Raw genomic sequence first — 17,758 nt, 5'->3', positions numbered from 1 at the left:
AATATAGTTTTGTCAACAGGATCTAACTTCGTAGAATTCATTCTAGCCGCAAATAATAAAGACTAAATGTGAGAGAGGGATTCAAGTTGCATGTTACAAAAGACAGTGGTCATAAATTACTTTATTTATTAAGTTTACCCATTAAAGATACTGCATTTAAATGACTAACTTAGAATTTAACATTGGTTGCAGACGGTATGGAATATCTATCAAGTCCTGCAATTTTCAAGGATCAATTTATAAGTTTAATAGAAATAAATAAAAAAGTTGTTGAAGAAATCAATAAAGAAAAAAATTTTTTATTCCTATCGGATTATATTCATCGAGTGAAAAATTTCTCAGGATTTTTAAATATAGTAAATTAGCATTACTCCCTATTAACAAAATCATTTTAAAAGTTTCTGAAAATATAATGATTGAATTCGGAAACAAGTTAAAAGATTTGTTAGGATTTAAAACAAATTTTCTGAGGGTGAATATGTGAGCGACTATCCGATCGAATTATCTGCAGGAATTTCAGAAATTTTTATTTATTCGAATATTGTTGCTTCTCATCGTGTTTGGGATATATCGGTTCCTCTTTTAAGGGTTATACCTGTAATGGGAGAAAAGACTGATCAAATAGTTAGTCTACCTACCACCTCTATACTTTCCGTTAATGCGTAATTATATTGATATGATTGAAATTGAGCTGCAAACCACTAGTGAGAAAGAAATCATCTTTTTTGGTGAAAAAACATTATTAGTTTTATCTTTTAAACAGATATAAATATCGTTATATTTTATTTATTAACATTAGTTTATCTTTGAGAAGTAGAAAATGAAACTTGATCCTAAGGATTTTATAAATTATTACTGCAATCAGGTAGGAGAAAGGATATTGAAACATGATTTTCCTTTTACACGAAAATTCGGAAGAGGGAAATATTTCTCTGGACCACAAATACAGAGAGGATACGGATTTTTCGGAGATTTATTTCGTAAATATAGTCCTATTCTTAGTAAAGTCGAAAAAAATCTTGGTAGCAAGGCTTTAAAATTTGCATCGAATGCAGGATCAAATGTAATTGAGGGAAATCATTTAACCCCTTCCCGTCCGCGCGAATTTTAAAAAAAATCATAATTAATAATAAAATCATAATTAAAAATAGTCAAAACTAAAAAAAAACGAAAGAAATGTGTTAATTTTGAAGAAAACACTTCAAAGTACAATTTCCTTTTTCTCGCCTTAGCGAGAAACTTGACACTGATGAGTCATTGTTTACACAGCTGGATGACCTTGAGAACAGCTGGTGTCGTGTTTCGCGGGACATTCTCATGAAACTCTCGGGAGGAGAAGGGTAAAAAGTAGGGTGAATACTAGATGGCTGGATATTTCAAAACTTTTTTTTTTAATTACGATTTTTATTGAAATTTCCGACCCCCCCGACTTAATTACACGTAATTATAAAAAAATCTATTAATTAAAAAAATTAAAAAACTATTGGATGTTGTTTTTTACATCAGAAAATAGCTTTAAATAACTTTACCGAAGTAAAATCGGTGCGCTAGAAGTTTAGAAGGATAAATAAAGTTCTATAAAAAAATCCCATAAAAAAACAATTAAGCGTTAATTGCCCGTCATTAAGGGTTAATTAAAATCGCAATAAAATTTTTTCGCGCGGGAAAAAATTTTTCAAAAAATTTGGGGACTGAAAATACATCCGAAAGTCCAAAAAAACATTTTTTTTTCGCCGATTTTTTTTCTCCGAGGGTCTAAAACACCATTTTCTTTGTAACGCTATGTAAACCGATCGAACTGAGTTCGATTGCGGACAGAAAGGGGTTAAAGAGTCTACAAAATCTCGTTTTAAAGATGTTGGATCTGAAATTAAGGAGCATGTACTTTAAAAAGTGCAGACAGGATCAGGTATAAAAAAAAAACGATTGAAAAGATTAATTCAGTTGCAAAAGAAGAAGCAAAAACTTAACGATATTTTTGCTGATTGAAAATGGATGCACATTTGTGTGGTTATATGAAATCCGAATTAGACTTATTTAATTCTGTTTCGACTGAACTAGCTATCGATAATACTTATGAAGCTACTGCTCATCCTGTGGCAACAATATCCAATAGCAGAGTCCCTATCAAGTTTCTTATATCAGGATCAGGTGAGCATTATATGGATCTACATTCAATTTATCTATGCGTTCAAGCAAAAATTGTAAAAGACGGACAGATCAATCTTCAGCCCCAAAGAGAAAGTTTCTCCTGTTAATTATTTTTTAAATAGTTTGTTTTCTCAATGTACTGTTTTTTAAACGATGAACAAATAACTGCTCAAGTTAATTACGCCTATCATGCTATATTAGATGCATTGCTATTTAATTTGAAATAAGTACAAGAAACTTTTTTAACAAGTGGATTATTTTTTAGAGATACCACAGGACAAATGGATTTGATAAATCCGTTAGATGAAAGTAATACTAACCATGGATTAGTTAAAAGATTTAACATTACTAATATAGAGAAATATTCACATGAAGTGGCGTTAAAGAACATTAAAATAATGTTCTTTAACGCCACTTCATGTGAATATTTCTCTTTATTAATAAAATAGTTGGCGTGGCGTCCGCTCGAAGTATTTGATTTAACATTAACAAAGAAAGTAGAATAATAGATTTAATCTGACATCTTCATATCGATTTAGTGAATCAACCTAAACTTTTAATAAACAATGTAGACCTGAGAGCGAAATTGGAAAGATCTAAAAAAATTTTGCACTAATGACAAATAGCGACGACTATAAAACTATTATTAAAAAAGCACTGCTGAAAATTAAGAAAGTAGATGTTAGTTCGTCAGTTCAAATTGGGATAGAAAAAGCCTTACAGACCAGTATAATAATAATGCAGTTTCATAGGACTGATGTCAAAGTTTTTATTTTAACAAGTGGAATTCAGTCTACAAGTATTTCAAACGTAGTTGTAGGTCAGCTACCTTATAGAATAACTCTCTGATTAGTTTCTAATTCAGCATTTAATGGAAACGTGAAGCATAATCTTTTTAATTTTAAAAATTATAATTCAAATTATACATGTTTATCAAAAGACAATCAAATGATTCCATCTAAACCCTATACTCCGGATTATAGCAAGAAATTTTCTCTCATTATTCGAAGATACTGGATGTATTCACCATCACAGATCTACAAATATATCTTATGATGAATATAAAGATGGCTATACTCTATATTGTTTTGATCTCACGCCAGATAAATCAGGATCTGAAGGTCATATAAGTGTGAACCAGCTGGGAAACATTGCTATTGAACTAAAGTTCTCAAAGGCGATACAAGAAACGGTAAATGTTATTCGTTTGTTGGAATATAATAATACTTTAGAAATTGATCATTCACGAACTGTATTCACCGATTATTAATGAATACTGTTACTTTATGGAGATTAGCAGCGAGCGATCCGAAAATAAAAAGAATTTTGGGGGAGTGTTTGCATCAGACGATCTCCCGTTTCGAGTTGGTAATAAGCAATCATTTATAATTAATTTAGATGAAAAAAATAAGCCAGGAAGCCATTGGGTATCAGTATTTTTTTACGAAAGATAAAAATTCTTGCATTTATTACGACAGTTATGGATTAAAACCAAGGAACACAAATATCATCAGATTTATAAAACGAAATTCAAAAAAATATTGTTGGAATAATATTATTTACCAAAGTTTGTTTTCCTTAACCTGTGGTTATTTTTGCTTATATTTTTTATATAAAATTAATAGAAATCTATGTTTATCAGAATTATATGTAACCGATAAATTTTATGACGACGAATTCATTAAAAAAAATTGTTAAAAATAATTTTTATTTGTCAAAACCGATTGTAACAACTAATAACCAATGTTGTAATTTGATAAAAAAATCTATTTAAAATATAAAATTGTGTTTTTTATTTACAAAATTTACATTCATGTTTTTCTTCAATGCAGGAGGGTTTTCAGAATACCCCCGATAATTCTATATAATAAAGTAGAAATATATTTAATATTTTCAAAATGAGGTAATATTTAAAACAAAATAATATATTATTACCTGTTTTCATATTATGCTTATATGAAAAGACATCACACAAGCCACAATGCTGTTGGAATTCCCTATGATAGGGACACAGTATTTTAATTTCGGAAGATTTTGGAACTGAATTTTTCCCACATCCAGTGATTTGATGGTAGTATTACAGACATCATTTGTTCTATGAATTAAAAGTTTTTCTATCTCCCCCCTTTAAAAAAAATAAATCCATATTTCTGAAATAAATTTTTAAAAGTAAAAACAATATCATCATGATGAATCCATTCATCATTTTCAGGCTTATACGATAAATATAATTTATGCAATCTATTGCAGAATCTAACAGTTTTTTTTTAATCGGATAAAGTTAATTTATCCCACCGTATTTCAGGGTGTAAAAAATTAATAACTCCAAAATCCTCTGAATTAAAACCTATATATCCCATCTGTCATATTAAATATCCATTGTATGGGTGTAAACATGCTTCATTTTTAAATCTGAATCCTTCGCAATCTAGTATAACCCCCGGCTTATCTAAAATAGTAAAATTAATTTTATATATAAATTATTATAGCTAGTACTACTACTACTACTAAACATATTTTTTTAAAAACTTACTATTCATTTTTGCTTGACTCCACTCATTGATACTCATGTTTGTCCATGGTTGCTACCCTGATTTTTCTCTAAAAGCTAGTGAATGTTGGTCGAGTATTTATAGAAAAAGATTACTTCCGTGTTTATTACCCAGGGGTAGGGGATTTCTCCCTCACCCATCAACTTGACAACCTTGATAAAAACTTCCGCATTCAGGTTGACCGGTGAGAATAGCTAGAGGATTTTTTCATCCAGCTTGATAGGTTATTCATTAATATAGTGGTGATTATATTGATTTATGATTTAGCTTTAGTTTATATGATATCATCAATACAAAAATTGAATTCTTAAATTTTAATATATACATCTATCAAACTGGCTCATACAAAATATGGTTTTTATCTTTATCCAGACAACCTTAAACCACAATACATAAAATAAAGCACAGAAATACCAAAATCGAGTGATGTAGAAAAGAATTTTAATATAAACATCTACCAAACTGACTCATACAAAATATGGTTTTTATCCAAACAACTTTAAAGCATAATACATAAACCACACAAATACAGGAATCGGGTGATGTAGAACACTGTTTTTTATGCTAGAAAATCAAGCCGCACATGATAGGGAACTTGATTAACTTGAGTATGATGTTATATAATTCCTCCATTAATATTTTTTTTTTTTGCCTATGATGATTCCAGAGGAGAATGTGGTCCCTCCCGATGTTATACCACCTGTTGATGTGTTTTTATGAGGGGGTTCTAGTTCCTCTGTCTTTTTGTAGAAGGAGCTTCATCCTCAGAAGAACTAGAGCCCCCATAGTCTGATGATGATGGTGGTAGTGGTGGTGGTGGTGACGACGAGGAGGAGGAGGAGGAGGACGACAACGACGGTGATTCCAGAGGAGAGTGCGGTCCCTCCCCGATGTTATATAAACAAGCTGAGTCCACCTCTTCCAGTTGAGGTGCGATGGCTCCGATTATCAGTCTTTCGCTCCTAGCTGTTAGAGCAACCAACCTCTGCGTGCTAAATATCTATCGTGGACTCGGTAGGGAATGTAGGCGGTCTGCGGCATCACAGCCATGATTAGAGGAGTGCTTTTATTTTTATCATAATTCCTCACCCCTTTAATCATGGCTCAACCGCACTCTCCTCACTCACCTCCACACAAGTTTCTTCATTATTTTCCATGCTATATTTAAAAATATTATATTATAGTCTCACTCATTAGAGGGTTTTTGTTGTCATCATGTTAGTGGTTAGTATAAGAATAGGAAGATTATTAAAAAAGTTTTTGTAAGTTTAGAATAGATGACTTGTTTTAAGGTTGATGACTGCAACTCTCGAAGGTTAATAACCTAACCAGGAAAACACACAAACACTCCCCATGACCTAGGGTTGATGACACTTCCTCATACCGATTAAGAAGTGTTACCTTCGAAGACAGATATGCCCTAATTTAGTTTCAACCGTTACCTTCAAAGACGGATGTGCCCTAATTTACTTGCAAGCGTCACCTCAAACATGATTGTAGGTCACTAACAGAGGATAAAAAGGGACCAATTTTTCCCAAAAACTTCACTCATCGATTCTTCAGCCAGTGATTCTTCTACTCATTAATTCTTCTAGTGCTAAAGAAAAAATGTCGTCCGATGGAGATAAGTAATTTTATTTTAGTAATAATACCGCCCATCTTAATTTAAATTATATATTTTTATAAACTAATTCTAGAATTTGACTTTGATTTCGAAAAGAAGACTACTAAGAAGAGAGCCTCCAAAACCAAAACTGGCGAGACCACTGAAAAAACAGAGATTCGATTTGGATCTGACTGAGGAGAAAAGTAAGCACCCAAAAATTCCTGACTTTAAAGTTAAAATTAGTGAATCAGAGAATTGAGATACAAGAGTTTAAGGCGAATTTCTATGTGTGTCTGAGTAAATCCAGAGGGTCATACCCTCCGAACAAATACAACATCAAAGTGGCCGACTTTAAGAAGTACAAACAAGCATTTAATGCTATAGGAGAACATTTAGATGAGTATAGTAAAATTTAAAGAAGTTCTGGTTTTAATACTATGTTTTAAGTGTATAACAGTTTTAAGTATATAAAATTTATTCTATGGTAATATGGCTTTCACATCTGCATTAAGAAAAACAGCGTTCAAAGGTTATGTGAGAAGTTATAAAGCATTTATCTCTAATTATAGCGATCCGAGTATTTTACTTGAAAATATTAGAGGTACTATTTATAATATTTAACTAATAATGATTTAATTTCGAGAATGAAATTTTTATTAAATTTAAAGATAAGATTTATAAAATATTTGGAGAATGAGATTATTACCCATCAAGACATATTTTTCTCCAGTCGGGTAGAGCATATTTTATCTCAATATATGATCAATGAAAGGTTAACAAATGCTTTTGACACAATTTTAAACTTCATTGATCAGTTTATTAAAAATGGATCTGGGTGGATTATTAAGGAAATTATATTTTTGGATATTCATTTAGGAATTTATAAGGGTGAGAATGGGGGCTGTGGTGAAATCATGCTTCCAAAGCGTCTAACCAACAAGCATTGTTTGTTGAATATTAAATGTAGTGATAATTACTGTTTTTTATACTGTATAATTGCTAGTTTGTATCCAAATACTAATAACAAAAATTCAATTTATTCGTATAGAAAATTTTTGAAATATTTAAATACAAATACTCTAAAATTTCCGGTAAATATTAAAAATATCCCCTCATTCGAAAAAATAATTGTTTGAAAATTCAAGTATTTGGATACGAAAAAAAAATAATTTACCCTATTTCTATAAGTAAATATCAATTTGAAAAAGAAATTAATTTGTTATTATATAAATCCCATTATTTTCTAATTAGAAACAGACTATTGTCTGAAAAATCAGGGATTAGAAAATTCTGTCCCCGCTGTCTAATAGGCTTCCAGCAAAGTCATACCTTAAACGAGCTCATAAAATTATGCTCTAATTATAAGTATCAAAAAGTTTCTACTCCAACCGGAGAAAAGGCAATTGCTAAATTTAGTAATTATGAAAAGCAATTATATCACCCTGTAGTAATTTTTGCAGACTGAATCAATTCTAGAGGAAGTTCATGTAAATGCTGTAAATCTAAATTCTAGTTTCACTAAAACTATTCAGATTCATAAACCCATATGTTATTCTATCGTTACTATTGAAAATGATGATACTTTGTTATATTGTAATTTCTATTGAGGTAAAGATCCTAGTAAGCATTTTCTACTTGATATCCAGTCATTAAATATTTTATTGAATAAAATAAATACTTATGTAGAAATGAATCTAGATACTATTTCCGATAATTATGAACATCAGTGTCATATATGTGAGGAGAGGTTTAATAATGATGATATTAGAGTAAGAGATCACGATCACCTAACAGGGATATATAGTGATAGTGTGCGAAAGAAATGGCGTACCCAGGGGTGTTGCCAATAAGAAAGGGAGTGATAGAGAGGGTGAGAGAATGATGGGGGAAAGGGAATGGGGTGGGACAGAAAAAGGGGAGAAAAAAGAGAACAGTAGAGCGATATGCAGGGACCAATTCGATGAGATCCTGAAAATAAAGTGTGGTGCGAGCAGTACAAATAAGCGTGTAGTAGACAGAGAAGTACGCTCTGAAAAGTAACAGTTGTACAGTAAAAAACAGATGTCTGCCCACTAAAAAACAGGATTGATAAGCGGGGGCAGATTGGAGGAGGACACAAAGGGGCTAGCTCTTATAATGTAAGTAGAACAGGGATATATAGGGGAATATCGCACAATCGCTGCAATTTGAATTATAGATTCAAAAAAATTTATTCCCATTATACTACATAATTTTACAGGTTATGACTCTCATCTGATTTTCAAAAATATCCCCTCCAAACTATTTTCGAGAATTCAGATTATTCCTGTAAATTCAGAAAAATTTACAACGTTTACTCTAGATCATTTTAAATTCATTGATAGTTATCAATTTTTAAATTCGTCGCTAGATAGATTAACAGAAAATTTAAAAAATGCAAATTATAATTTTTCTATTTTTAATCAATTTTTCTATAACAACAAAAATAAAAATTTGTTAAGAAGAAAAGGAATTTTTCCCTATTCTTATTTTAAAAATGAAGATATTTTATACGAGAGATGTTTACCTCCCAAAAAATATTTTTATAATGAATTATCTGGAGAAAATATTACTGATGATGATTACCAGCATGCAAAATTAGTTTGGGAAAAATTTCATTGTAAAAATTTTAAAGATTATTTAAAAATTATATCAATACATTGACACTTTATTATTAGCTGATAATTTTCTAAAATTTTGGAATATAAGTTTAAAATATCCCCCAAATGTTTATGACAGACAATGATTTACCATTAGCTCCTGAACATAGTAAATCACAGGGAATATTGATATCAAATTATCAAAAATCTGTATTAACTAAATTAAACTTAAAATTATAGTAATAATAAATTAATTCTGATAAACAAAATTACGTAATTCATTATAGAAATTTAAAATTTTATTTAGAAGAGGGGTTAATATTAACTAAAATTGATTGGGTGCTCAGCTTCTTTGGTAAAACGTGTCAGAATATTCATAAAAGTTTGAATTTAAAAACAGCCATGACTGAAAATCAATGTCGAAAATATTTATCTCAAGCATCTCTTGAAAATTTCCAAATTATTAAAGATAATTTTTCTACAATTTTTAAAATTGAAAAAGATTAACTTATGTTTGGATAAACCAATTTATATAGGGTTTTGTGTATTAGAATTAAGTAAATTACATATGTATCAAACATTTTATAAAATATTTAAAAATAAATATGGTGAAAATGTGAATGTATTAGACACAGATACTGACTAGCTAATGCTTGAAATTTATACAAATAATTTATATGATGACTTTAAATCATTTCCAGATATTTTCGATTTCAGCAACTATCTGAACATACACAAATTATTTGATGTAACAAAAATAAAAAATAAAGTAGGATATTTTAAAGATGACACATCATCTAAACCTATAATAGAATTTTGTTCATTAAAACTGAAAATGTATTCATATATTTTTGATAATCAAAATAAAAAGACAGCTAAAGGAATTAAAAAATCTGTTATTAAAACCTTCAACCATGAAAAATTTAAAAAAGTTTTATTTAATACTGAACTATTGAGACATCAACAGTATGGAATTAAAAGAAAAATCATGTTGTGACAACAAATCTTCAGAATAAAATATCACTCTCACCGTTTTATGACAAAAAATTTATTTCTGATGATAATATCTGAATGATATCACATCTATACTATCATTTTTTTGTTTAAATTCTTCCAGATTCTCTGATATCATCCTTCCCTCAGTATGGTTACATACTATAGTACAAGAGGAAATGAAATTCAAAAACTTGTTTAATACATGCTGTTTCAAGTAAAACATATCTTCGTTTAAAACAAGCTGTGAATAAACCCGGATTATTTAAATTACCTGAGAATAAGAAATACTATTGTAAATTTTTTATACTAACTAACCAGATAACAATACTGTTATGTAATAAAAATTTTATAAAATGTGGTTGTATTAATTGTAGAAATCAACTGTAATAATCATTATTGTACTTTTAAAAAAATGTTGTAACCAATACTACATTTATTTATATATAAAAATAAAACTATATCCTAATACTGAGATTTTTTATAGAATACAGACACACTACCTCACTCGAATGGGAAAAAATTCTCAAGTTTACTGATGGATGAAAATAACATCTGACATTTCAAGAACTACATTAAATGGGATCTCATAAGCCAAAAAACTGATTTAACTTGCAACTTCACTTCTGAATTCACAGATAATTTAAGCTGGGAATTAATATGGAAAAATTATATATTTACTATTACATTCATCGAAAAATATATTAAACATGCAAAATGGAATTTAATTTCCAAACATCAAGTATTAGACAAAGAATTCATGGATAATTTTTCAAAATATCTTAATTGGGATAAAATAGCAAAATTTCAGCTTCTCTCTGATAATTTTGTTAAGGAATATATTGATAAATTAGATATGAGAATAGTTTTAAAATATCAATGATTAAAAACAGATACTCTGAGGGAATTAAAAGATTATCTCAGTTGGGATTTAGTTTCTCACTATCAAATACTGAACGAAGATTTTATTCACGATTTCAAATACCATCTTTTCTGGTGTTATATTATAAAATATCAGAAACTAAATCATAAATATATCACTGAAAATTCCCACAGTTTATTAGTCTATATGTTACAGTAAAAACACGTTTTTAGTGAAAATGCATTTTAACTAGTTGAAACTAGTTTTTACTGGATGTCATTGTTATAACCTGTTTTGTCTAGTTAAAACTAGAATTTACTGCTGTGCATGTTTTGATTTTAACATCAACTTTTTAACTTTTAACATTAGTTAAAACTAATTTTAGCTACATAAATATGTTTGGGGGAAATAAATAAAGTGATGATTGGGATTAAAACATTTGTATTATTCAATACGATATTTATTGAAAATATTGGTCACACATCTGTGTTATTAACATTAATTAACCCTTTGCCCCTGAAGGCACCGATTGATCGGTACCCTGGCTTTTTAAGCAAAACTTCGAGGGTAACGATTCATCGTTACTTCGGTAAATATTGATTTTTGTAAAATTTATTAACAACAGATATAATCTCTTTCAATATGAAGTGAATAAAGTATAATAATTCATTATATTAGTTGATAGCAGTATAAAATTTTGATTTCAAACAAATTTTTGATATAATGTGCGATAATTTCACAACGAATAAACATACATGCATAAGTGTTATATCGAATTGTACAAAACAATATTCTACGTCTTTCTGGCTCAGTACCAGCAAACAACTATGTAACTAAACAATGTTAATTTTCACAAAATGTTACAAATTATCAAGTTTGTGTGTCAGTTCTGATATATATTTTTTTTCTTATAAATTTTTCTAATAAAATGCATTGAAAAATATCGCATTTAAAACTAAAGATATTAATAAATGTAAGTGAATTCTTTTCATATAGATATAATGATAATTTGATTTTTGGTGAACTTTTGAAATAATATCGCCTGACTGACCTATATTGCCCTAGGAGGGATCACAAAATAAATGTAAACAAGATGTCGGGGGGAAAAGGGTTAAAGCGATACGAAATTCATCATACACTATAGGAACGTGTTAGCTGAATGACCTTGGTCGAAACAGTTTTTACTAAGCCATTTTGTTAAACCCATTCTGTCTAGTTAAAACTAGTTTTAACTCAAATTCATTTTTGACTAGCAGTGAATTCTAGTTATAACAATGACAGCCAGTAAAAACTAGTTTTAACTAGTTGAAACACGTTTTCACTAAAAACGGGTTTTTACTGTAACATATATACTTCAGGATATTAGTAACATCGTTGATGATATAATAGAAAAATTAAACAAATTCGATGAAGAAGAAAATTAAAATATATTTGAAAATCTGTAACCTTATATTGGATTTTAAAATAAAAATAGTTAAATCTTCTTAAGAAAGTCAATCCTTTTCTTAAAATCTAGCAATTAATTGTATTATTTACAGACCAGAAATATATTGTGATATTTCTAACATTGTTGATAAAAAGAAAAAAAATGTACGATTTTCTGACAAAGCCCTTGATAAAAAAAAAGCATGTGAACAAAAGAACACACTGTGGGTCCAGTAGAGGCACCACTGCAGGTACGGTAGAGCAGTGATTCTCAAAGTGGGGGTCGTGAAAAATATTTGGGGGGGGGTCGCTGAAAAATTGATGCCAGATCAATTTTTTCAAATATTTTATAAATTTACTATGGATTCATGTTTAGAAATAATAGAAATAAAAAATATATAAAATAATTTTTACTTAAATAAATTGCACATATAAATAATAAAAATAATATAAATATTTAAATACGAGCCTAGCCTCCCCCGGGATGTTTTTTGACACATACTTATTCTTCGAGGGTCCTTTGAAATTTTTAAGTGCAGAAGGGGGGGGTCGCGGTCCAAAAAGTTTGAGAAACACTGCGGTAGAGGATGCGATTGTAATCTATTTTGTATCGTCTTTATTTTTTTATAATTCAAAATGTATCATTACTTTACATTAAATTCTATACAAATTAAATTTTATACTCCAAAATGTATCGAACCCATACTACTTCTAACTACAAATGTTATGTTACTCAAGGGTTTAACACATGAAGTGACCAATCTAACATATTTTAAAAATTCTTTAAATTGTGTAAAGGAATAAAGAATTTTGTAGTTATATAAATAAAATAGTAAACTATAGATATTTTTATCTATTTTCAGAAACCACAAAAGGATATAAAAAAAAAATATTTAAGTGGCAGTAATTAGTGCTGTAGCCAGGGCAAAGAAAGCCAAGACAGAAAAGGAAATGGGTGAATTAGATATAGTACTTTTGCAGAATGACAAGCATGTCAGTCTATCCAGGGGAGAGCAAGAAATCAAATATTTCCGTGATAAAAACCAGCATGCTGGTTTAAATCAGGTTATACATCCCTCTTTAGAAGGCACATTAAAAAAAGATGAAAGAGTTAATTACATAAAAATGAACCAGTTTTTATTCTAGAACTGTGAAACTGAAGTTTTTGATGTAATGCTGACAGGCATTATATCAAAAACTACAATTAGGTGTTTTCTTCATTTCTTCTTCTTTCTAATGACACAAAACTCTTAAAAAAAAGCACTTTTTGGAATTTCATATGTATTTTGTTGTTATTTGAGTCAAAAACACAAAAACAAAACACATTATATTTAAGAAACTAGCTGTAAATTATCTCAGCTTACATCTAACATGGGCTTTATGTGAAATTTGAGAGGAAGGTGTTATTTTTAAAGATCAAGGTAAGTGGCCAGTGTAGCCCAGACTGACTGACTACTACTAATGTCAATAAGTCATTAATTGTTTTTGTGAGATCCACATTAAGAATTATTTGTTTAAATTTATCTTATCTTAGCATTTTATACATCAATCTAAACTTGTTATTTAACCTGAAAATCTCTCCTATGTTGGGAGAGTCTATGTCATTTCCTTCATCAGAGAAGGGAGAAAATGACAATATAATTTTTACTACATGAAAATGTAACATTTTTCTTTCCAAATTACTAATATTTTATCATGAGAAACAAAGTTTGTTTTTATAGATGTTTAACTAAAGGAAGTGAATTTGTCTCTCTTCTGATAAAAAGGGAACTCAACTTCCTTTCTCACAATCCTTATCTCCCAAAATTGGCACCCATCTGCCAGTCCATCCCTTCAACACATCCCATGTACATATGAAAAATCCTACAATTTTATTGGTTTGAGAAAAAAACAAAACAAATGAATTTCCTCTGATTGGGGAGTCCTCAACAAGTTTCTGAAGTGTTCACCAAGATATCTCCAAAGTTCCCAACAAGATCACCAAGAGTTCTCCAACAGTGTCCAGAGAAGTCCCAACAAGTTCTCTGCTTTAACCTCATTTTTATAATTTGTGTGCCACAATTTCTTGAAGATTCTCAGCCAACCTTCTCCGATCTCACCGAATATCTGTTGTTGTTCCTCAACTTGATCCTACGCTATATCACCGAATCAAAAGACAAGATGAAGGCGTGGTAGTATAACTGATTATTGTAAACTCACTCTCTCCGTGAAATAGGCAAAGGGGGAGAAAATTTCTTGTTTGTTGTAATATTTGCTTTCTTTTATTGTATTTTTAAATTTTTATTTGTTATTTAATCTCGGCCTCATTCATGACTCAAATCCATGCTGAAATTTCATCCTGAATCTATGTATCCTCCTCACTCATTTAAATAGACCCATCTAATTAAATTTATTTACTATCTTATATCACGAGTTAAACTGTTGTTTTGAATCATGGTTTAACTGATGTCAGGAAAAACAACTTACAGGGGAGTTTCACGATTCACCTGTACCAAATTATAAACCCTAATAAACCATCCTACAACCCTTGTGGCGGGTCTAACGGTTTGAAGTTGACTAAGTGGTGGGAGCAAGTCTGCCTACCCTCAGTTCCCACATTTTATTCTTGTAAATGAACACAATTCCTGATTTTAAGTCAGCCTCAAATTACTATGTTATTATTTTATTGCACTCAGAAGAATATTTTCTTTAATGTTTAATTAACAACTAGTTTTGTTAGATATGATTAATTTTATATTTTAGTCACAGTTTAACAGGCATGCAGTAACCATGGGGTTGGCAGTATGCTGGTCTCGTCTGGTTTTATGCAGCATGCCAGTCATTCTGTAAAAATACAGTAAGTATTTCAGCAAACCTATCCTAGAAAATGCAGAAGTGCAAGTGGATCCACAATACAGTGAAGATGACACTAAAGGAAGTCACTCTGAAGCTATAAATAAAGCTTATTACAGATTTTATCTCTCTTAAGATTCTATAGACAGATATGAGCTTGAGATCTTGTAAAAAATGTTTCCAATTGGGCCTCAGCTTCTCAGGCTTGCCATTATCATCATTTGAAATATATTAAAATATTTACAACTTTAGACATACATATTGAATTAAAATTTAATTGTAAAAAGACAAAAATCAGCCTAGTGTGAGATTTGTATCTAATACTTGTAATCCAAGTAAGCATGCTATAAAGTTAAATATAAATAGTGCCTGAATGGCATAACTGATCTAACTCTGCAACTTTTCATTGAAAATTTCTCTTATCTTTAACAATGACATAATTACTTGACCTCTGAAAAATCAAATCAAAAGTGCAACTGTATACTTTCATCACATTTACAGTAACAATAAATTTAATATATACATATTTTTGAATCTAATAACTGAAGTCAAGAATGTCAAAAAGATTCAATATCATGCATGTAATTATAAAAATAAAAACATTCTTTTAATTTAGAATTTTATCTTAACTATGCCTTTCATGTATTCATCAAAATTCATTCATTAGTAATCTTTTAAAATTTTGATTTTTCTTTAAATAAAACTAATTATAATAAATCACAAATAATTTAAAATCAAATAAATTTTTAAATATATAACTTACCATTTCTAACAACCGTTTAATCAAAAATCTTTTGCGAATACGATCAGAACGAGGAAAATTGAGTTCGTAACACAAAGTAGGAGCAAACATGAAGTAATATAAATCTATAAAAAAATATAAATCATGCTTTGTATTTTTACAAAACAAAAAAATTAAAAATTTACAAATTAAAAACAATATATAAACAAAATATAAGATTTTTACCTTTAACTGTTAAATTATCTGGATAATGTACTAATGAAGACTTTGAATCAGAAGAATCACCATTTAAATAATCTATGCTTTCTAATATAAATAAAAATTATAAAAAGATTATGTTATGAAATATATTAACTGTTTAGGTTTTTAAAATTTTATTATCTTATGAAAACACACTAACCACCAACTGCAGTGTATGATCGACCACGTGTGCGGTTAATGATTTTATTCTGGCTTTTTCTGCACCAATAATTAACCATATGATAAGAAACTAATTTAAGAAATATTATGCTAACTTCTCCCATCAATATCGAGGCTGCAACTATAAAAACAATTAAAATATAAAATAACTTGAATGAAATAAATTATTAAATAGTTAAGAATTAATATTTATTATTTAGAGAACAGTATAAAAATTATAGTAAATTTTCATTACAGAGACACTGAATTTTTTTTAATGGAAAACAAGATACATCATAACTACATAAAGCAGTAACTCTTGCAGACAAAAACAGTATACCATTAAACTTACACAATATGTACAGACACTATCTGACTGGAGGAGATCCATGATAAGTACCCTAATGATTTCAACCAGGATTACATTGACAGAACTATGTCAAACTGCTGGCTGATTTATGGATGCCTCTTTTTAGAGGCAAAGAGTAAGATAATCATAAAAGAATAGGACATTAAGTATAGGAAATTTAAAAATTTCTTTACATATATTTCCTAAATAAATCTTAGAAGCTAAGAAAAACTAACCATATGTAATATTTCCTGAGTGACAGAAATAGTGTTGAACCACAATTCTGAAACCATAAGAGATTTACTTTGGTATTTTCTCTCTTTGAATGTTGTGCATCTGCTTAGAATGTGGTACTCCCGTTTCATGTTCGTTTTTTTTTTAATTTTCTTTCTCCATCCCGAGTAGTTAATATGCCTCATTTAAACATTATCACCTCCAGCCATCTTTGTGGAATATCTCCAGCCACCTTGATTGGGAGAAAGATGTTTGTGACATTTCAAAAGGACATAAGAACAAATGAAATGAGGAGACGACATCTTTCTTTTTTAGTTCTTAATGTATTTCATTTTGTCTGGAGTGACCACAGAGCTGAAGAAGGAGATTGCTGAACAAAGAGGATCACATTTACTGTCACCTTTTCTTTGTCGACAAAATATATGCCGATCTAATACATAAGTTCTAAAGACTACCTTGGACTTCTCAATGAAATCTAAGAAGCAAAAATTTGTGTTGTGTATGAAGATTCATCCAAGGAAGTATTGAAGTTGAATTTGTGTATTTAGCATTTTAGTATTAATATATATATATATATATATATATAAACTAAAAAAGTTTATTGACATTGTTGGAATTAATTGTTATTTTAACTATTTTAATATTATATAATTCCAAAAAAATTTGCTCCCAAGCAAAGGGAACTACAAGAGAATAAAGTACTCTTTCATGCAAAGTTGATAAATATTGACATAGAAGACCACTCCTACACCACAGTTTAGTGAACAAAATGGACAAAGAGCATGCAGTTTTGAGAAATATGACCAATAAATGAGATCACTATTTTATTTATTCATTTATTATAAACTGATAACAAGGGATGGGTACATTTCATGGCTTATAAAACTTTCAGCATAAAATACTTGTAAGGACAGTTCTTAACTAGATCAGGTGGGTGAAACAATTTGAAAAATAGAATTGTATTTTTTCAATATCTCTGTTTAAGATTTCTTAAA

At 29.4% G+C, this 17,758-nt stretch overlaps 1 protein-coding gene across 1 annotated transcript in view; it reads right to left on the bottom strand.

The window, feature by feature from the left end:
- LOC136978953 (diacylglycerol O-acyltransferase 1-like) overlaps positions 1 to 17,758 on the bottom strand; it is a 64,138-nt gene that overhangs the window by 16,633 nt on the left and 29,747 nt on the right. Inside the window, exons 7-9 of the mRNA XM_067274800.1 lie at positions 16,182 to 16,322; positions 16,007 to 16,087; positions 15,803 to 15,906 (exon numbers count right to left, since the gene is read on the bottom strand). Coding sequence (XP_067130901.1) covers positions 15,803 to 15,906; positions 16,007 to 16,087; positions 16,182 to 16,322 — 326 coding nt within the window. The remainder of the gene's footprint in view (positions 1 to 15,802; positions 15,907 to 16,006; positions 16,088 to 16,181; positions 16,323 to 17,758) is intronic.

Source organism: Centruroides vittatus, unplaced genomic scaffold (assembly GCF_030686945.1).
Source record: "Centruroides vittatus isolate TY-2023 unplaced genomic scaffold, ASM3068694v2 contig_564, whole genome shotgun sequence".
Classification (NCBI taxonomy): Eukaryota; Metazoa; Arthropoda; class Arachnida; order Scorpiones; family Buthidae; genus Centruroides; species Centruroides vittatus.
This window is presented reverse-complemented; position numbering and strand designations above follow the sequence as displayed.